Source organism: Pipistrellus hanaki (genome assembly GCF_964339955.1).
Source record: "Pipistrellus hanaki genome assembly, chromosome: 17".
Classification (NCBI taxonomy): domain Eukaryota; kingdom Metazoa; phylum Chordata; class Mammalia; order Chiroptera; family Vespertilionidae; genus Pipistrellus; species Pipistrellus hanaki.
Window position 1 is genome coordinate 2,232,157 of NC_140519.1, and position 22,052 is coordinate 2,254,208.

Genomic DNA, 22,052 nt, shown 5'->3' on the forward strand with positions numbered 1-22,052 from the left:
TCTGGCTTTGATTCCTCTGCTCCACGTGGAGTGTGTCACCCGAGGACGGCGCTGGGCAGAGCTGTCTGCTGTGGTCACTGCACAGCATCTCACATGGCGTCCGCCAAAGACTGTCCCCAGAATCCGGAGCATGGCCAGTCCCTCCCTTCCCAGGGTGCTGAGTGCTATTTATTTATTTATAATATATTTTTATTGATTTCAGAGAGAAAGGGAAAAGGAGATAGAAAAATCAACGATGGGAGAGTTATTGATTGGCTGCTTCCTGCAGGCCCCCTATTGGGGATGGAGCCTGCAACCTGGGCATGTGCCCTTGACCAGAATTGAAGCTGGGACCCCTTCAGTCTGTGGACTGACACTCTGTCCACTGAGCCAAACCACCTAGGGCTCGAGCGCTTTTTAATATCACACTTGGTGTAGCTGACACTTTAAAAGTAATTTCAAGTTCAAAGTGACCTCTTTAGATAAAGGTTTTGCATTTCTTTTTTACATGGTCTTTGTGTGGGGTTGCCAGATTTAACAAACAAAAACCCAGGACATCAAATTAAAATTGAATTTATATAAACTGAATAAAGTTTAGCACAAGCATGTGCTAAATATGGCCTGGGACATACTCATAATAAACAGTCACCTACCGCCTGGTGCCTGGGCTTCTCTGGGCAATCCTGTCTGGGTGGCCACCCTGCCCGCTATACGGGGACTTTGCGGTCCTCCTGTCAGGAGGTGGCTCTCACTTCTCCACCCATGAACCTGGGCTGGTCCTGGCACTGACTTTGCTAACAGAACGAGGCATAGCGATGATGATGCACAGACTCTGAGCTTGAACCTGAGGCCTCACTCACTCCGCTTTGTCTCTGTGGGAGCCCTGTGCAGCTGCCATGCCCGGCTAGCCTTTGGAGGAGGGAGACCACATAGATTGGAAACAAGCTGCCCCGCTGAGACTTCCTCAGCCCCAGGCCCCAGCCAGCTGCTGAGTCTGGAACAGAATTAGCTAAGACCAGAAGAACCGCCAGCTGAACCCAGCCCCACTGGCAACCGCAGACTCGTGGTTGTGATTCTGAGTCCCTGAGTTCTAGTGTGCAAAGACTGGTGGATGTAGTGTGGGGATGGAAGCAGAGCTGGCTGGCACTGAGAACAGCTTAAAAGTTGGACTGAGTTTTGAAGGCTTCAATGAAAGGAACAGAAGAGGTCATTTTGTAATAATTTCTGAGCACCTAGCACTTGGGGGTGGCTTCAGAGTCAGAGGAAATTGCTGGTGGATAAACACTTGGATCCACAGAAGGATATTCACTTCTATGAAGAGACGTTGTTTTACTTCATTTGTTATGAAGTGTAGAGCCTCGGCTGAGAGACACTTTGCTTTCATCTTCCTCTGGCCATCTTCTCAGGGCACCTCCCTTTCAGCCAGCCTGCGGCAGCACCACTCTGGACCGACTCCTGGCTCAGGTCCTGGGGGGTGGGAAGAGCAGCCAGAGAGACCTGCACCGTCAGAAACCTGTTGGCAAGGCATGTGGCTGATGACTGTGGACTGTGGGGTCCAGAGAAGAGAGGGCAGGTTGGTGGTGGGGAAGGAGGGGGAAGGACACTAAGCCTCTGTCTCCAGGGACCCTGGACCTCTGGGTTTTGAGTCTTGGCCAAGATAAGGGTGATGGGACTTAGGATGTGGTGCTTCAAGTGCTAAACTCCCGCCCAGCTGGTGTGGTGCAATGGTTGAGTGCCCATCTATGAACCAGGTCACCCTTCCATTCCTGGTCTTGGGTTGTGGGCTCGATTGCCAGTAGGGGGCATGTAGGAGGCAGCCCATCAATGATTCTCTCTCACTGATGTTTCGTCGCTCCCTCTCCCTCTCTCTGAAATCCGTAAAAAACAACCATAATTAAAGCGCTGAACTCCGGTGACCCCCAGAAGGTTCCCAGCGTCCTCACTGGGTGTGGCCTCCAGGGGTACAGCCCCCCCTCTCCCCCGCACCTCTGTTCTCTGCAGAGGCTGCAGGTGGGCGCCTGGGTGGGGCTGCCGCTCCTCAGTAGAGGAGTGAGGAGAGATGGAAGATGAGCCGGGCTGCACGGGAAGCAGGTTCTCAGCAGGACCTCCGCAGGGCGAGCCGGGCGGACCTGGAGGCGGACGGAGTGGTTCCGCGCCCCCCACGTTGCAGCTGGGGGTCCCCTCGCTCAGCTTTTACTGAGCACAGCCGCGAGCGATGCTGCCCGGAGAAAAGCACAAACCCACCTTTAGAACATGTTTCAATCAGAACATGGCTTTAATCAGCAGGAACATGTCTCCCACCCCGTTTTACCATGCCCCTAGCCCTGCAGGCCTCCCGTCTGTGCCCCGCCTTGGGGCTAACATCAGCGTGGGCTCGGCCTGCAGATTGGGAGCCAGAGGTCAGACCAGGCCTCGAGAGGAGAGCGTGTTTATGGGATTTGGTGGGAGCAGCTGGTCAGCGCTCCGGGGCTACATGTGGGACAGGACAGCAGCTGACCTCTGGCAGGCCGGTGCACCGGAGCGCCCTGGGCCTTGGGCTGGGCTCACTGTCCCTCACGGCTGCTCCACGGTCCTACTGCGGCCCCTTGGCTCCCACCACATCCCCTGGCCCCTTCCTGCCCCTCTGTCCTTTCTCTCCCACCAGCGCCGATCCCAGCATATTCACGGAGCTGAGCGCCCTGGCCTGCCAGCGCGGCCTATCGGCTGTCAACAGCAGCACGGCCTATCTGGGTGCAGCAGCAGCGCGGCCTATCCAGGTGCAGCAGCAGCAATTGATTTTCTTACCCGTATTTTCCGGCGTATAAGACGACCCCCTAATTTTACAGTTAAAACATAGGTTTAGGCCTATATTCGCTGTATAAGACTACTCCTCACTTCCGAGGCAACACCAGTTCTTTTTTTAATAGACCGCCACTCTGACTCTGGCCAATCTGAGCAGGCTTTTTACTAGAACACAGTGTCGTCTTATACGCCGGAAAATACGGTACTCCTGGAGGCTGGTGGGCAGATCAGGGCGCTGAAGGGCTGGCCTCTGAGCTGGGCTGCAGCGGTCCTCTCCGCCCTCATAGGCCCTCCCCTGTGTGCACAGCTGTGTCCCTCCCGTGCAGGCAGAGGGCCGGCCTCCCGCTTGCCCTCTTTCCCTCGGCGGGGACTTCTCTGGGCTGGGTCCCAGGCAGCACTGAACCCTAAGGTGTCGGCCAGGATGGGTGCCCAGCACGCACCTGCTTCTATGACCTGGTTCAGACCTCCGCCCACGTGGTGGACAGAGGCTGTTCTGTTCTCGTGTCCTGAGGTGCTTGTTGAGCAAAGAACTGAGCCTCTTCTGTGTGGATTGCCCGTTCATTTGCTTCCACGAATTCCTATCAATATGCTCGCTCCCTTTACAAACATCTGGGCTCTCCTTTCCATGCAGATAAGGTGCAAGAGCTGGCCTCTGCCTTGGTATTCTTTACAATTAAGCAGAAATCAGGGGACAGAGGAGCTGTGCGGTGTCTGAACTGCAAAGACAGCCCCTGAGCTAGAACCCATCGTGCGCGGATGTTTGTGGAAAACAGGGAAGAGACAGGTGAGGGAGGGGAGACGATGGCCCAAGGCGCCAGGCCACGGGACGAGTTCCGGGGAGAAAGGTAGGTGGCCGCTCTGGAAGGAGCAGGAAGACCCGCTTCCGTGGGGCGTCTGGTTGGGGTGTGGTAGTTAGTGTGGATAAGTAAGATTTAATCAAGGGTATGCATGGGGGGGGGGGGGCAATGGTAAGATATGTACACAGATAATAATTTAATTTAAAAAAAGGAAAAAAAAAGATTTAATCAGTTGGAGGGATGCTCAAGGCCCGAGCAGGGAAGTCCCAGGTCCAGGGCTGGCCGTGGTTGGAATGCTGGTGCCTCCTCCCAGATTCAGCACTGAGATCCCAGCCCCCAGAGAGGACGGTCGTGGGCAGCGCTCGGCCCTGCGGGCGTCAGCCCTCAGGGAAGCCGCTTCCAGCGAGTGAGGCTCAGCGAGCAGAAGCTGCCGGGAACCAGGGAGAGGGCCTGCCCTCCCGCTCTCCCAGTGGGCCAGCACCCGGACCAGCCCAGAACTGCGAGAAGCCAGCCTCTGTGGTTCTAAGCCACCCGCTGGTGGTACTGATCCAGCTGCCCGAATGGATGGACAGCGGTGTGTTAGGAAGATCAGATTTTCCCAAGGCTTCACAGTTGAGACGCTAGAATACTGATTGGCACAGACTGTAGGTGAAAGCAAATGTATACTTGAACAGAAAATACACAGTGAGGTGTTAGCATTGGAACTGAGAAGTAATGGATAAATAGAAAGATATAAGAAGGAAAAAGGACTTGAGGACACTGTAAACAAAGGAAGGGGTGCTGATTACTCTTAGATCTGAGACTGAGCGATTGGGAATGAAGATGATAGTATCTGAAACAGGGTATTTAGAGGAGAAATAAGCAACGGAAAGAGCATAAAGTTGCAACAGTATTCTATATTAATTTCTTCACAGGGTGAAGGATTCTTTCCTTTGTTTTTTCCTATTATCAGACTGTTTTCAAGCCCTTTTTCACATTTTCTTTTTTTAAAAAAATCTTTATTGCTGAGAGTATTACAGAAGTCCCACTCCCCACCCATTGCCCCTTCCACCTGGTTCCTGACCTGCCCCAGGCCTTCACCTCCCTATTGTCTGAGACCATAAGTAATGCATATATGCATATAAATTCTTTGGTTAATCTCTTCCCACCACCCCCACCACCCTTCTTCTGAGATTCCTCAGTCTGTTCCATGTTTCCATACTTCTGGTTCTATTTTACTCATCAGTTTGTCTTGTTCATTAGATTTCTTGTTCATTTATTTTGATTTTTAGATTTAATTGTTGATATATATATTTATTGCCATTTTATTGTTCATATTTTTTTTCCTCCTTTTCCTCCTCCTCCTCCTCTCCCTCCTACTCCTTCTCCTTCTTCAAGAATACCCTTCAGCCAAAACCGGTTTGCTCAGTGGATAGAGCGTCGGCCTGCAGACTGAAGGGTCCCAGGTTCGATTCTGGTCAAGGACATGTACATTGGTTGTGGGCACATCCCCAGTAGGGGGTGTGCAAGAGGCGGCTGATCGATGTCTCTCTCTCTTCGATGTTTCTAGCTCTCTATCCCTCTCCCTTCCTCTCTGTAAAAAATCAGTAAAATATTAAAAAAAAAAAAAAGAAAAAAGAAAAAAAAAAAGAATACCCTTCAACATTTTATGTAATACTGGTTTGGTGGTGATGAACTCCTTTATCTTTTTCTTGTCTATAAAGCTCTTTATCTGACCTTCAATTCTACATGATAGTTTTGCTGGGTAGAGTAATCTTGGTTGTAGGTTCTTGCTATTCATTTATTTTTTGAATATTTCTTGCAATTTCCTTCTGGCCTGCAAAGTTTCTGTTGAGAAATCAGCTGATAGTCATATTGGTGCTCCCTTGTAGGTAACTGTTTTCCTGTTGCTTTTAAGATTCTCTCTTTAACATTGGCATTTTAATTATGATGTGTCTTGGTGTGGGCCTCTTTGAGTTCCTATTGTTTGAGACTCTTTGTGCTTCCTGGACTTGTAAGTCTATTTCTTTGACCTGGTAGGGGAAGTTTTCTGTCAATAGGTTTTTAATATCTTGCTCTCTCTCTTATGGCACTCCCATAATGTGGATGTTAGTATGCTTGAAGTTGTCCCAGAGGATCCTTACACTTGCTTCATATTTTTGGATTTTTTCTTTTTGCTCTTATGATTGGGTGTTTTTTGATTCTTCATATTCCAAATTCTTGATTTGATTCTCAGAATCCTCTGCTCTACTGTTGGATCTCTGTAAATTATTCTTTATTTCAGTTAGTGTATGCTTAATTTTTGACTGTTCTTTTTCATGTCTTTGAAATTCTCATTAAGATCCTTGAAAGTCTAAGTTCTCTGAAGCCCTCATTAAGATCCTTGAGCAACTTTGTAACCATTGTTTTGAACTCTGTATCCAGAAGTTTGCTTGCTTCCATTTCTTTCATTTGTGACATTTGGACTACTTCCCTGTGTTTGTTTCTATGTATTACCGTATTTTCCGGCATATAAGACGACTTTTGAAATGAAAAAAAGCCTGCTCAGATTGGCCAGAGTCAGAGAGGCTGTCTATTAAAAAAAGAACTGGTATTGCCTTGGAAGTGGGGGGTAGTCTTATACAGCGAATATAGGCCTAAACCTATGTTTTAACTGTAAAATTAGGGGGTCGTCTTATATGCCGGAAAATATGGTAGGTAGAGTTGTTATATCTCCTGGAATTAGTAGAGTGGCCTTGTGTAGTAGGTGTCCTGTAGGGCCCAGTGGTTCAGCCCCTCCAGCCCCAGTCACCTGAGCTGGTCTCTCTAGGAGCACCCCTGTGTGTGCTGTGTACACTGTCTTCTTTAATTGAGCCTTGATTACTGTTGGGATCACTGGGAGGAACTGACCTCCAGGCCAATTGGCTGTGAGGACTAGCCACAAACTACAGTGGGAGAGCTGCTGTGCAGGAGGCATCTCTATGGAGCAGGACTTGCTTTAGTGGGGCTTTGATGCTGAATCTGTCCCTAGGGAGAATTGCTTGTGGATGTGTATAGTTGTAATCTGTTATGGTCTGAAGCTGTCCACTGGGTGTACAGGTTCTGGGGCCTCCCGGGATTATCCAGCAGGAGCTACAGAGAGATATGCAGATGGCTGCTATTGTATTGGTCTTGGAATTGGCCAGGTAAGGCCCAACTGTGAAGCAAGGCAGGCTGGTGCTTGGGCCAGGTCTTGGGCCTCTTATTGATAGGTTTGGGGCATGCTTATGCCAGCTGCTATTTGAGAGAATTTAGGAAAGTCAGGACAGTCCATTCATATGGAAAAGCAGCTGCAAACAGCTTGGGTGGGGCTGCAAATTGGATAGGATGGGGTCTCAGAGAATCACTAGGGTGGACCAAACAGTGTGGACCAAGTTGATGGAAACTCAGATATGACCCAGTCAGCTCTGTGACAGGGGGAGGTCCCAGCACAACAATAACCCCTTGGAGCACCCTTGTCTGGGAGGAAGCTGCCCCATGTTCCCCATGTGTCCATGGATCCTCCAAAGCTGCCACCTGGTGCTGGAGTTCAGAGGAAGGGAAACCATGTAAGTTTATGCACTGGCCCTTTAAGAGGAACTGCCTAGGTCTCTGGCTGACTCCATGTCACTCAGCCACAATCTTTGCTGGCTTTTATAGCTGAAGTTATGGGGACTTCTCTTCCTAGCTCTGGAACCCTGTGCTTGGGGTCTGGTGTGGGGCTTGGACTCCTTGCTTCTCATGGGAAGCCTCAGCAGCCAAGATATCCCTCTCAATTACAAAAATGCCACACATGGGTGTCAGAATAGCCTATTCTGCACCCCTGCTCCTTCTACCAGTTTCAATGTACTTCCTTCTTTACTCATCTAGTTGTAGGACTTCCATTCAGCTGGAGCAGTGGTTGGCAAACTCATTAGTCAACAGAGCCAAATATCAACAGTACAACGATTGAAATTTCTTTTGAGGCCAAATTTTTTAAGACTTAAACTTCTAACACCACTTCTTCAAAACAGACTCTCCCAGGCAGTGGTATTTTGTGGGAGAGCCACACTCAAGGGGCCAAAGAGCCGCATGAGACTCTTGAGCTGCAGTTTGCAGACCACAGAGCTAGAGTTCAGGTGGTTCTGAATGACGGTTGTTCTGTATTTTAGTTATTTATTTTGTGGTTGCAAGTACTGATGTTTACCTACACCTCTATGTTGGTTCTCCTATCTTCATCTTTTCTACATGCAAATTCCCTTTTAACAGGTATTACTTCACAATTTTTATGCATTCCCTTAAAACTTGAAAATACCAACCAACCTTTTGTAATAGCTATCATGGTTTTAGGGTACTCTAACATTGGATTAAAAATCAGTGACTACCAAATTGTACACTGTATCCCAGTGATTGACTTATCCGTGGTTAGCTGGGTGCATCTGGGTGGTGGGTGTTTGGCTGATGGCACTGTCACAGCCTCTCAGCCCAGTGCTGCTGCAATGACCATCCTCTGGGCTTATACAGAACCAAACCTTGGACACACATGACATTCATTAGAATGAAGTCTGGATGTGTTTCTAACTCCAACATTAGCCCGGTGCTCTAGCCTCCTCACAGCACGAGGCGGGTAGTGATGCTAATGTGAACTGACTCAAGGGACAGCTTCCCAAAGTGCACTGGATTTGCTGGGAGACGTTGTAAACAGCTGTGCATGTGGGTTCCACAAACTGTAGGCTGTGTCCGTCTGACATGTGTGCTGTCTGCCTTCCTGCCCTTGTCACTTCTTGCTAACGCTGCAAAGATGAGCTCAGATCCGCACCTCCTGAAGCAGATGCTTGAGACATGTCCTGAGAGGTGTAATTCCGCCTCTGTGAAGTTAGAGCGATCTGGTTGTTCCTCTTGTGAGTGTGTGGAGCCAGATCAGTCAATCAGAAGGTTTGAGGGAAAACAATGTCATCTGCTTCTTCAGCAAAGGGCACGAGCACCTAACATATTGCTTTGGCGATGTCCTTGGGGCCGTGAGTCGTGCTGACCCCCTGCTCTCAGGGCAGCTCACATCCATAGGACACCGTCCTATCCGACTTGCAGCTCCCCCACTGCTGTCCCTCAGGCCCAGCAGCCAGTGGAGCTGACATCTGGTGACCCTTCACCTCCTTTGAGTGAAAGCATCACAGCCCCCCCGCCCCCCGGGACTCCCTGCAATGGGCTGTTGCACAATGTGTAAGAGAGGTGAGCAGAGCCACACAGGCCTTAACACAAAATGTGCTTTTAAGGGAAAAGGTTGGTGAGAGTCAGAGCCAAGACCAAGCCAATCAAATGAAGGGAAGAAACAGCAAGAAAAGTGGAAGGAGAAAACCCTGCCACATTCAATTAGTTGAACACAGCTCCAGACAGCAGAGAACAGCACTTGTTTCTTACTAATCTTGTTGCCATGAGTAAAGTCACACGCTCAGGAGGTCCTAGCAACAAAGCCCCCCAAATCCTATACAATAAAGAGCTAATATGCAAATGATCATCACACCCTCACACCCTCGTGCCCTCACACTGGGGCCATGGAACCTGAGGCCATGCCCCCCACCTGGCAGGGCTTCACAGGGGACCCTGAGGCTGTGCCCCCCACCCTGGGACTGGGGGACCTAAGGCCAGGCCGGGGAACCTGAGGCTGTGCCCCCTGCCTTGCAGAGCTTGATGGGGATGGGGCTGGCCAGGTATGGGTCTTGCACAATTTCGAGGCATGCATGGGTGAGCAGCGACTTGATTCTGGGTCCCACGGTGAGCCCCAGACTCTGACAGGAGGGAGATTTTCATATACATTTTACTAATTTTCTTTCTTCTCTGACACTTCTATTATAGAGAAAGGGCAAATAGCAATATTAAAATATTTCCTCTAATTAATTCCCTTTTAATGTGTATGAATTTTGTGCACTGGGCCACTAGTTTAATAACAGAGAAATGAAGCTCTGATTGGCCTGTGGCTTCTCAGGACCCTTCGCGAGTGGAAGCCACATCCTGGGACAATGTCTTTGGGAACCAGTGAGGGTGCTCTGAGGTTCTTGGATGCTCGTTCAGAGCCCTTTCCCCGACTGCATGGTCAGCACCTCCTCTTCACCCACAGGGCCAGGGGTGGTGCAGGAGAGGCGGGCAGCTCAGCTGGGGACGCTGCCCTTCTGACTGATGGGAGCCTGTCCTCTGTGGGACAGTGTCTGCTCTGCGTCCAGACCTGCCTGGTGTCAGCTCTTCCTCATCTTTACACCCTCATCCTCTGCCCTCTCCTCCTGCGGGGGACTTGCTGCTTTCCTGTAAGAAGCAGTTGTAAAGAGCTGGTACTGAAATCATAACCAAGGACACTGCAGTGGGAGTGCCCATGGGTGGCCGCGGGGCAGGGCTGATCTGGATGCGGCTGCTGGGTCGCCGCGCTGGCCCAGAGTGCACGGCTGAGCTGCAGACACAGGGAGTGGGCAGTGCAGGCTGGGCCAGGTTTCCGTCCCCTAGCATCCTCTTCCCCACTCTTTAAGTTAGGTGCCAAAGGCCTCCTTGCTTCACTTTTAAAATATTTACTTAGTTACTTTATGACAATAGCATTTCAAATATCTTTTATAATAAAAGCCTAATATACTAAGTGTCCAATAATCTGGTCGTCCGTTCAACCAATCAAAGCATAATATGCTAATGATATGCTAAGGTTGTGCAACCACTCGCTATGATGTGCACTGACCACCAGGAGGCAGATGCTATGACTGGTAGGTTAGCTTGCTGCTGGGGTCCAGCTGATCAGGACTGAGCAAGTTGGGCTGGACATGCCTTGAAGCTCTCTCCAGCTGGACAACCTCCCACATTGCTTTCCAGCCCAGTGGGGTCCCTCAGCCTTGCCTGTGCCCTCTTGCAATTGGGACCCTTGCAATCGGAGAGCCAGTTTCATCCCAATTCCACTCAATTCCACTGCCCCCTGGTGGTGAGTGTGCTCCCACAGGGAGAGCACTGCTCAGCCAGAAGCTGGGCTCACAGCTGGTGAGTACAGCAGTGGTGGGAGCCTCTCCCGCCTTCGCAGCAGTGCTAAGGGTGGCATAGCCCACTTCCCACTGAAACAGGCCCAAGCCAGCAGTTGGACATCCCCCAAGGGCTCCCGGACTGAAGGACCGCCCCCCCACCCCAACCCAGTACACAAATTTTGTGCACCGGTCTCTAGTTTTTAAATAAAAAGTATTAACTGAACACCATAAAAATACTATAGAAAGTGTGGTTTTCCCTCAAAAGCTCGTGGGGGAGCCTCAGGGAGAAACTGGAGACTCTCTTCTCCAACCAACTCCTCTGAGCCAGTAAGTGGGAGCTGGATGGTTGGGGGCTGGGTAGGTGGGGGTGCTCTGGGCCAGGCCTCCCTGGGCTGCATCCTCTGCTCACCTGCGCGGTTCGCTCTCTGCAGTCTGAGCAGCCGCGTGGGGCGGCTCTGCTGCTCCAGGAAGAGTCCGCAAGTCTCGGGTGTCTGGTCTTGGTGGGAAGAGGGAGGCAAGTCCTTGCGTAGGAGAGGTCGCTGCTGAGGCTGGAGCCGTCTCCCGGAGCAGAGCCCTGTGGGGAGGCGTGTGAGGGGGGTAGGGTTGGGGGCACCTGCATGGCCCACGGCACTGCTCCATGTGCCTGCGGACTAGGCTGCCCGGCCCCCCTCGGGGATGGAGAGCGAAGCCTCTAGGCGGGCCGGGCACACCTGGCTTTCTCCAAGAGGAGCTTTTCCGAGTCCGGGTAATGCGCCAGGGTTTCTTGGAGGGCCTTCCTGTCCAGGGCGAGAAGGTGGGCGAAGCCTTGGGCCATCACGCTGGCAGTCCGGCGGGTTCCTGTAGCTGCCAGGAGGCTGAGAGAGAGAAAGAGAAAGAGAGAAAGAGACGCAGAGACACAGAGAGATAGTGGGGGCAGTCTTCCTCTTTCCCCACCAAAATCTTAAAAATAAATCAAACCCTAACCATCCTCTGCTGCAGAGGCGGCTCCCTGTTGGCGAGAGCTCAGCCCACTGAGCCCCGAGCCTCCGAAGGTTGCCCCGCTCAGCCTCCCATCAGGCACTGGGTCCCTCAGCGCCTGTGGGACTCCGCCAGGTCCCAGGAGCGCAGTCTGGACTGTGTCCCCTCTTTGTTTTTCTGGACCCACTGCTCCCCGTTTGCACAGGAGGCTGACCCCTGCGGCAGGCCTCCGCTCTGTGGGCCCCCCGGGGAGGACCACCAGAATAAGTGGGGGCGCAGGCAGTGGGGCTGCAGCATTCCTCTCGCCTTCCCCAGGACTAGGTGAGAAGGCTGTTCCCACAATTCCGAGCTCCCAAGCCTCCTGGCCTAACAGGCCCGCAGGGTTCTGGTGACTGCCTGCCCCTGTCCCACCCCAGCCTGGAAATGCTCTTAGATTCTCCCTCCCTTCTGTCCCTCTTCCCTTTACTAAGGCTTCCTAGCTACCTGGCTGGAGTGCACCTTCTGTCTTCCTCCAGGCTCTGACTGCGCAGCCATCAAATCTCAGTGATGCCTGCTTACACATGTGACTCCCATGTCTCCCCATCCTTACCTCCCAGACCACCTCATTTCTCAGTATCCCAACTGCTCTGTAGCCAAGTCACTCGCATACAACGTCCCGAATGTCACTGGATTCTGGGATTTATGTTCCTCAGAGACATAGCTGAGAGTTTTGCATTTGGGGAGTAACCAACAGAGTGAATAAAATGAATAAAACAGGTGAACATCCCCCCCCCAACAAACAACGAACAAACAAACAAACAAACACCAATACAACAAAAACACACACCAAGTGAACAAAAATACTATCATTCACCAGTAACTTGGAAAATAAGGTTTGATCTTTGAAACCAAGGCAAGAAAAAACATATCTCAAATGTTCAAAAATGAACACCACTTTTGGCTATGATAACACAGACTGAATGTCTCAGAGTCAACTAGTCAGACCCGGAGAAAGAAGGCCACATGAATAAGCACAGTCATGTGTGTGTGTGTGTGTGTGTGTGTGTGTGTGTGTGTGTGTAGCTGCAGGACGCTTAGCCTGAGGGCTGACTGTAGACAATGTGCCCTCCTCCAGCTGCTGCTGCCAAAAGTGAGCTTCCCACTGGCTGCTAATTGTGAGCAAACTAGTCAGGCACTGGGGACCTTCAGAATGTTCCTGTGGTCTGCAGATAAGCAAACACCATTCTCTAATACTATAGAAATACATGAAGTAATGATGGCAAAGAAGTTTCCAAAATTAATGACAGACACCAGACCACAGACCCAGAAAACTCAGGCATTTCTGAGCATAAAAACTACTACCCAAGAAACTCTATCCCTAGACATATCATAATTAAATGGTAATAAACCAAAAATAAAGAAAACCTTGAAAAGAGCTGGAGGAAAAAGATAATAACTACAACAGCAGACTTTTTATCCCAAACTGTGCAAGTGAGAAGAGAGTGAGATGATCACCCACAATTCTTTGTGCAGTGAAATTGTCCTTTGAAAGTGAAGGAGACACAAAGATTGTCAGGAAAAACAAAAATGAGGAATGACAACATTAGCAGAACCACTCTGCAAGAAATGTTGAAGGAAGTTCTTCACGAGGGAGGACAATGATACTGTTAGAAATGCGGGTCTTCGTAGAGAATGGAAGACATGGAGAAGGAGCAAATGGAGGTAAAATGATACTAAAATATTTCATTTCTCTTAATCTTAACTGATCTAAAAGGTAACTCCAGCACGTGGGTAAGGGCAAGGACTGCCCGTGTCCTGAGGCTGGAGGGAAGAACGGGGAACCGTTACGAGGCTGCACACACATGTAAAGCAGTCCAGTGTTATGTGAAGGGAGCTTGACTCCATTTAAAAGGTGGACTGCAAACTCTAGGACCACCACCAAAGCTTTTGAAAGGAGTACAATTGCTGTGCTGAGGGAGGAGAGAAGATGGGATCATATGGAATGCGCCATTAAAGGCAGAAAAGGGGAGAACCTAGTGCTAGGCCCCTTGAGGCCCAGACAGGGCTTCTACCTGCACTGCACACTGAATGTGGCACAGGACCCGCCAGGCCGCTCAGAGTGAAGTTACTCCTCCAACACAGAAAGTGTGCACTTGGAACTATACACGTTGGCCATGTCAACACTTATCTCTTTGTTCCACATTTTAAACGTATCGCTCCATGGCAAAAACATGGACATTTCCGTCCTTTCCTGAGGTTCTCCCAAGACACTCTCTGCCTTCACCTTTCTTTAAGCAAAATACATTTTTATCTCTCTATCTATCTATCTATCTATCTATCTATTATCTATCTATCATCTATCTATCTATCTATCACCTATCATCTATATAACATTCATTAATCAATATATTAGCTATTTATCTATTTTCCTATTTATTTACCTATTTATTATCCATTACTCAATCTCTATATATCATTCACCAATCTATTAGTTATTTACCTATCTATCTATTTACTTACCTACATATCATCCGTTAATCAATCTTTCTATTATCTATCATTATCTATTATTCACCTATGTATCTATCATCTATCACCATAATCATCTCTTCAGTCATGTATCTACCTATCTATCTCCCTGCCTTTCTCTCCATGGAATCGATGTTAATATTTGAAGACTCGATGCTTGGATGAGCCTATTCCATTCCCACCTGTCACCTTGGACACAGGGTGCAGAGGTCAGCCAGAGCTAGGTGGCCACGGGAGCTTATTTTGGGCCTGAGAGTGTCTCTGTGCTGTCAGACTATGACAACAGAATGGAAATTACATGTTTAAATACCAGGTTATTTTTAGATTTCTCCAGCTTTAATTAACCTTGCTTACAGGTTACACATTTGCAGTGCTTGATGAGTATTTGAACAAAGTAATTACCAAATGCATGTTGCCCAAACTCTCTCCGCACTGTTTAAAATAGCACTCCCCTCCGCAAGCACTTTTCTAGCATTCCACGATAGAAAGCTCCACTCATTAAGCACCGGAGTGAGAGGATCCCACACAGTTTCGGAAGGAGCATTGCTGGGGACACCCAGGAATAGTGATTAGTGTCCAGGAAACAAGGACTGGCTCCAATTCTAGAGCCTCCTCTGTGTGCCAGGACCTCAGACACAAACCGAAGGACCTTTTTGGTTCTCACGGCCATCACGCGGCCACTGAGGGCCGGGTGTTGTCAGCACAGTGAGGCTGGGCAGAGGAGAGTTCTGAGAGCACGGTGCAGTTTCTAGAAAGGACACAGGCTTGGGGAGGAGATGCCACCAGTCATTTATTATATTCAGTGCGCCTCGGAGCAGTTCCTTGTCTCCCTGTTAGGAGGCAGGCCACTGGGAGCACCTGCTGTAAGTGTCTGATCATCTTTAGGCAGACAGTGCTTATGGACTCCTGATATTCAATTGTGAAAATGGTGCTACCAGGTACATTTCTGGCTGAGAACTTTTGAACCTGAATTTGTGTTATGTAACTAATTCGCAACAAATGTGCTAACTTTGTGCAGGAGGAAGGTACATATGTAATGTAACTGCTCCCAGAAGCCGGAGCGTGTACTCTGCTGTAAGCAGGCTGGGGACCAGGAAAGCTGAGGGGAGAATGGAACTGGTGGGCTAAGTCAGGTCTGGGGTCAAGGGCCCAGGACCCAGGAGTGCTCATGGCTCATGTCCAAGGGCAGAGAAGGGGGACGTCTCAGCTCAGGCAGCGAGCGTGCACTCCACTCTCCTCACTCCGCCTTCCTGGTCTTTCAGCCTCAGCAGACGCAGGTCCCACCTCTCTGAGGGCCATCTGCACTCAGTCACTGATCCGAATGCCCATCTGTCCCCAAACCCTCACAGCCACCCCCAGATGTCACGTTTCCTCAGCCAGAGAGGCCCCTGCGCTAAGCTGACCTGGGCTGACCATCCCAGCATGGTGTTCACAGGTGTGATGGCGGGGCCAGGTACATTTAGTGTGAGAGGACCTGCGTGTCCAAAAGCCAGGTATGTATCAGGAGTAGAGCAACATGAAAGCTGTGTGTGTGTGTAAATGGAACTATTGCAAGGCAAACACATGTTCGCCGGGGGCACCTCCTGTTTGTCTGAGGAAAACCCCATGCCTGGATTCCTGTCGCGTTAGAGCTTCGACTGCACAGGCACAAAGCACACAGCCCTTTCCCCACAGCAGGTCCTGGTTTCAGTCGTGAACTGGCCTGAGAGCAAGGGGATGAACAAAGAAGAAGCCAGGTGAAAAGTATGAGGAAGGACAGAAGAGTAACATGCCATTGAATCGTTTCCATCCCTGTTCATTTCCACCCTCCAGGTGCCCTGGGGAGGACTCTGCTGGAATACTCTGGCTGGAAAACACTCTGTCCAACCAACAAATAAGCAGCATAACTGTTTGTCTGGAGTCAGACAGCTAGCAATGTCCTACATCAGTGACCAGGACACGCTGGACAGGCAGGTTCTCTCTTACCTGTCCTCTCCGCCATGGACACTGAGGTCCAGCATCAGGAAAGGGGCTTATTCAAGAGCAATGCCTATGAGTCTTGTTGAAATTAAAATCCAAGACCAGACCTGACTTTAAGTCAAAGCATCTTTCCTTTATTTCCTGGATGTTGGGGAAGTGAGTAGGAGAGGAGGCCAGGCCGGCTGGGGCGAGGGGTGATGAGCGGTGAGCGGTGAGCAAATAAACAGGCCCAGAGAAAATGGTTTCATTAGTCGACACTGAAGGAGGACTGTCGTTTTCTGGGACTGCTTAGAGCCATGCAGAGGAACAGCCTGTTGCTGCAAACCCAGTGGAATAAGGAAGTCTCTCCAGGCGCCACGGAGCACCACTCTGTGCGTAGCCTGCATCACACATCGGTCCCTTTTTCCGGAAAATAACCTGTGAGGGCAACACTGGATTCCCGTGTTTACAGTCTGTCTCCAAGTTTGGGGCAGTGCTTGTAATCTAGCAGGCACTAAGCATGCAGTGGATATATGTTGGATGAATAAGTGAGTACGTTTAAATACAATAACATGTATGGAAGTGTCTAACCTACAAAATGCCTAGATCTTCTTATTCTTGGGGATAAACTTGTCCTGGTCAATAGTAAATAATAATAACAATAGTTAATATTTATTGAGCTCTTAATTGATGTCAGATAGCATAATAATAATTAACCCATCTGTCAGCTCTCTGAGGTAAGTTCAACTATTATTGTAGTTTTTAAGATGAAGAAACAGGACGAGAGAAGGAAGGAGCACGGACAGAGCCGGAAGTGCTGGGCAAAGCTGTGGACTCTGGCCCCACAGCTGTGCTCTCATCACTCGCTGCCTCCACACCAGGGTGCTCTCCCTCCCTCCGCTGTTCATCCATCCATCCCTCCTTCCAGCACCTGCTCAGCCTCCTCACTGCGAACAGACTGGGGCCTCAGCACGACAGGGTCATCGGACAGGGCCTCCGGACAGGGCCTCTGGACAGGGCCTCTGGACAGGGCCTCCGGACAGGGCCTCCGGACAGGGCCTCTGGACAGGGGCTCCGGACAGGGCCATCGGACAGGGCCTCCGGACAGGGCCATTGGACAGGGCCTCCGGACAGGGCCATCGGACAGGGCCACCGGACAGGGCCTCCGGACAGGGCCTCCGGACAGGGCCATCGGACAGGGCCTCCGGACAGGGCCATCGGACAGGGCCTCCGGACAGGGTCACCGGACAGGGCCTCTGGACAGGGCCTCCGGACAGGGCCATCGGACAGGGCCTCCGGACAGGGCCATCGGACAGGGCCACCGGACAGGGCCTCCGGACAGGGCCACCGGACAGGGCCTCCGGACAGGGCCACCGGACAGGGCCATCGGACAGGGCCTCCGGACAGGGCCTCCGGACAGGGCCATCGGACAGGGCCATCGGACAGGGCCTCCGGACAGGGCCTCCGGACAGGGCCATCGGACAGGGCCTCCGGACAGGGCCTCCGGACAGGGCCATCGGACAGGGCCACCGGATAGGGCCATCGGACAGGTCTCTGGGGAAGGCCAGGGCACCTGGGAGTACGCTGAGTCCTCACCTTCCCAACGCTCACAGTCAGACCTTTAATACCATGAAGAGGGACCATCCATGTGTTAGGAGCTAAGATCTCTCTTCTGTGACAAACGCAGGCTTTGAGGTGTGCGGGCCTTCCCGTACCTGAGCTCTCCGAACACCGTCCCCGCTGTCAGAGTGGCCAGGACCTGAGCAGCATCAGCGCCTCCGAGAACCCACAGCTGCCCCTGCTTCACGATGTACATTTCCCTGCCGACCTCTCCCTGCGGCCAAGAGAGAGGGACTTTACTACAGTGATCACTCCACAGGAGCACATCCACCTCCCAGCTGTCATGCATGGAAGGAAGCTATTAGGGCCTGTGAGCAGGGGTGTGTGTGGGCCTGTGAGCAGGGGTGTGTGTGGGCCTGTGAGCAGGGGTGTGTGTGGGCCTGTGAGCAGGGGTGTGTGTGGGCCTGTGAGCAGGGGTGTGTGTGGGCGCTGTGAGCAGGGGTGTGTGTGGGCCTGTGAGCAGGGGTGTGTGTGGGCCTGTGAGCAGGGGTGTGTGTGGGCGCTGTGAGTAGGGTGTCTGTGGGCCTGTGAGCAGGGGTGTGTGTGGGCCTGTGAGCAGGGGTGTGTGTGGGCCTGTGAGCAGGGCTGTGTGTGGGCGCTGTGAGCAGGGGTGTGTGTGGGCCTGTGAGCAGGGGTGTGTGTGGGCCTGTGAGCAGGGGTGTGTGTGGGCCTGTGAGCAGGGGTGTGTGTGGGCCTGTGAGCAGGGGTGTGTGTGGGCCTGTGAGCAGGGGTGTGTGTGGGCCTGTGAGCAGGGGTGTGTGTGGGCCTGTGAGCAGGGGTGTGTGTGGGCCTGTGAGCAGGGGTGTGTGTGGGCCTGTGAGCAGGGGTGTGTGTAGGCCTGTGAGCAGGGGTGTGTGTGGGCACATGGGGACAGCTCAGCCAGCACTGCCCGGGTGGAAGTGGGAGGAGGGAAAACTGGTGTCCTGGTGTCCGTGCTGCCGGGAGCTGCTTTGCTTTGGAGAAGACGCCTGTCTGCCCAGAGCACTGGGCTGCAGCCATGGCTCCTCAGCACCAGGCTGGCTTTAGCAGCTGGGCGCAGGCTGTGTGCGCTGTCCTCCCTCTCCGTGTGGAGGGAGATGGGATGTGGCGGTTCCTGCTTATCCTGGGGCCCTGGGGGCAGGGCAAGGGCCCGGGCAGCCTGTGTTCTCCCCGGGCCCCAGGATGCTGTTACTGTGGGTGCCCGAGGCACCGGGCAGGACACACAGCGCCACTCAGTGGAAGGAAGGGTGTGAGGGTCCTTGTTGTCTACTCTCGAGTCTAATCCATGGTTGGTCCTGTAGCTGTGTGACCAGCCTCAGGTGAGAACAATAAAAGGGCAATAAATACACAGTCTCAACAACTGAATCTAAAAATCAAAGAACCAGCAGAACAAAAGCCATGTATGGGGCCTCGTGGGTGCTAGACCTAGAGGGCGACGGCTCTGTGAGTTACACAGTCTGACCACTGTGCTGTCCACCCGAAACCAACACAATGTGTGTGTCCACTGGAACTGAACATACAACTGAGTGAAAACCCTGTGACGGATACCACAGGCAGCCAGGCTTCCCGCTGGGCAGACGTCGGCTCCGTGCCCACCGCCCTGCTGGAGAGGCCCCGGCTCCCCCAGGGAGGAGGCCCGGAGGCCCGCTCCTGCCTCCAGCTGCTGCCTGATGTCCTTCCCCGCCGGCCCTGCACGGCTGCTGCCGCAGCGCCTCAGCCACAGTGACAGCTTCGCGGGGACTCATAGGAGCCACCACGCCAGTGGGTGGTGGGACCCTCAGGACTCCTCCTCCCTCCGGGAGGAAGATGACTGTGCCTCACTGGAGACCTAGGTAGCATCTGGGCCACGAACAGCTGTTCAACTCTGAACGAGCTAGTTGCACAATCCTAGCAACTCTCTGATGACAGTGCCTCAATATTGTCAAAAGGTCCGAAGCACAACCTGAACTCAGGATGGAACAGCGGGGACTCGAGTTTATGCTCTGTGATGGCGGCGATGATGTGCCCTTTGTTCCCGGGCAGAGAGGGCCTGCGAGAGATAGCCGCTCACTCAGGAATGAGGACAGACAGCCGCTCACTCAGGAATGAGGACAGACAGCCGCTCACCCAGGAAGGAGGAGAGACAGCCGCTCACTCAGGAAGGAGGAGAGACAGCCGCTCACTCAGGAAGGAGAGAGACAGCCGCTCACTCAGGAATGAGGACAGACAGCTGCTCACTCAGGAATGAGGACAGACAGCTGCTCACCCAGGAAGGAGGAGAGACAGCCGCTCACTCAGGAAGGAGGAGAGACAGCCGCTCACTCAGGAATGAGGACAGACAGCCGCTCACCCAGGAAGGAGAGACAGCCGCTCACCCAGGAAGGAGGAGAGACAGCCGCTCACTCAGGAAGGAGGAGAGACAGCCGCTCACTCAGGAATGAGGACAGACAGCCGCTCACCCAGGAAGGAGAGACAGCCGCTCACCCAGGAAGGAGGAGAGACAGCCGCTCACCCAGGAAGGAGGACAGACAGCCGCTCACTCAGGAAGGAGAGACAGCCGCTCACTCAGGAAGGAGAGAGACAGCTGCTCACTCAGGAAGGAGAGAGACAGCCGCTCACTCAGGAAGGAGAGAGACAGCCGCTCACTCAGGAAGGGGGACAGACAGCCGCTCACTCAGGAAGGAGAGACAGCCGCTCACCCAGGAAGGAGAGACAGCCGCTCACCCAGGAAGGAGAGAGACAGCCGCTCACTCAGGAATGAGGACAGACAGCCGCTCACCCAGGAAGGAGAGAGACAGCCGCTCACCCAGGAAGGAGGAGAGACAGCCGCTCACTCAGGAAGGAGAGACAGCCGCTCACTCAGGAAGGAGAGACAGCCGCTCACCCAGGAAGGAGAGACAGCCGCTCACCCAGGAAGGAGAGACAGCCGCTCACTCAGGAAGGAGAGACAGCCGCTCACTCAGCAGGAGGAGAGACAGCCGCTCACTCAGGAAGGAGAGAGACAGCCGCTCACTCAGGAATGAGGACAGACAGCCGCTCACCCAGGAAGGAGAGACAGCCGCTCACCCAGGAAGGAGGAGAGACAGCCGCTCACCCAGGAAGGAGGAGAGACAGCCGCTCACTCAGGAAGGAGAGACAGCCGCTCACTCAGGAAGGAGAGACAGCCGCTCACTCAGGAAGGAGAGACAGCCGCTCACTCAGGAAGGAGAGAGACAGCCGCTCACTCAGGAAGGAGAGACAGCCGCTCACTCAAGAAGGAGAGACAGCCGCTCACTCAGGAAGGAGAGACAGCCGCTCACTCAGGAAGGAGAGACAGCCGCTCACTCAGGAAGGAGAGACAGCCGCTCACTCAGGAAGGAGAGAGACAGCTGCTCACTCAGGAAGGAGAGACAGCCGCTCACTCAGGAAGGGGGACAGACAGCCGCTCACTCAGGAAGGAGAGACAGCCGCTCACCCAGGAAGGAGAGACAGCCGCTCACTCAGGAAGGAGAGAGACAGCCGCTCACTCAGCAGGAGGAGAGACAGCCGCTCACTCAGGAAGGAGAGAGACAGCCGCTCACTCAGCAGGAGGAGAGACAGCCGCTCACTCAGCAGTAGGAGAGACAGCTGCTCACTCAGGAAGGAGGACAGACAGCTCAGCTTCTCTGGGAAGTTTTGAGTCTTTCAGCACCAGGGCTGTTATCCTAAACACGGATTCTGTTGTGCTATAATTCCTGGCACACGCTACCTCTTGGGGAACTCTGAAGGAAACCCTCATCTCCTCTCCCCATTAGCTTTATGAGGAGGTGAGAGGAGGTAGCACTTCCATTTCACAGGAACGAAAGGCCCCATGCAAAGCGCAGGACAGGCACTGGCAGCAGAAACCGCCCGGAAAACCCCTCCCTGACCGAGCGAGGCAGGACGATTCTCTGGGTTCCCTGGGCAGGATGCTAAGCACGCATTTATTCTCGTGTACACATCAAAGCACATTTCCCCTACAGATGGATCTTGTGGGGTTATTTCCATGATCTCTATGCCAATAACTCTATCTTGCATTTGCACAGTATTTTAAAAATCACAATATCTGGTAGTTATATTGCTCCTTATTTTAATTCCTATATTCGTTCTATCAAACATCCTACTTTATAATTACAAAGCACTTTCATAGATACTAACTCATTTCTTTCTTTTATTCCCCTTTTCACTGGATTTGTCAGGGTGACACTGATTAACAAAATTACACGTTTCAAAATTACACAATTCCACAACACGTCATTGTACACTGTTCCACCCCAACCAAGTCCCGGCCCATCGCCATGTATTTCCCTCCCCTCCTGCAGCTCATTAACTCTGCCCAGTGAGGCCAAATAGGAGAGAGCGTTACTGCTATTTAAAAACTGGTGGTGGAGGCTCCAACACTGGTGTCTGAGCAACCTCACAGGCTGGGGGCTGACGGAGAGCGTCATGTCACTGACCCTAACCCGCACAGCTAGACCACACCCACACCTGCAATACCGAGACCGACCTCTTAGAAACCGACAGAACAGCTCTGAACTGTTTTCACAGGTCCCCGGAAATTAGTTTTCCAGGA

The 22,052-nt window shown here is 52.2% G+C and overlaps 1 protein-coding gene across 1 annotated transcript in view; it reads right to left on the reverse strand.

Moving 5' to 3' along the window:
• Positions 1-4,578: 4,578 nt before the first annotated feature.
• CNGB3 (cyclic nucleotide gated channel subunit beta 3) overlaps positions 4,579-22,052 on the reverse strand; it is a 54,516-nt gene continuing 37,042 nt past the window's right edge. The window contains exons 12-15 of the mRNA XM_084864934.1: positions 17,620-17,738; positions 11,212-11,355; positions 10,911-11,075; positions 4,579-9,809 (exon numbers count right to left, since the gene is read on the reverse strand). Coding sequence (XP_084721060.1) covers positions 9,743-9,809; positions 10,911-11,075; positions 11,212-11,355; positions 17,620-17,738 — 495 coding nt within the window. The 3' untranslated portion in view covers positions 4,579-9,742. The remainder of the gene's footprint in view (positions 9,810-10,910; positions 11,076-11,211; positions 11,356-17,619; positions 17,739-22,052) is intronic.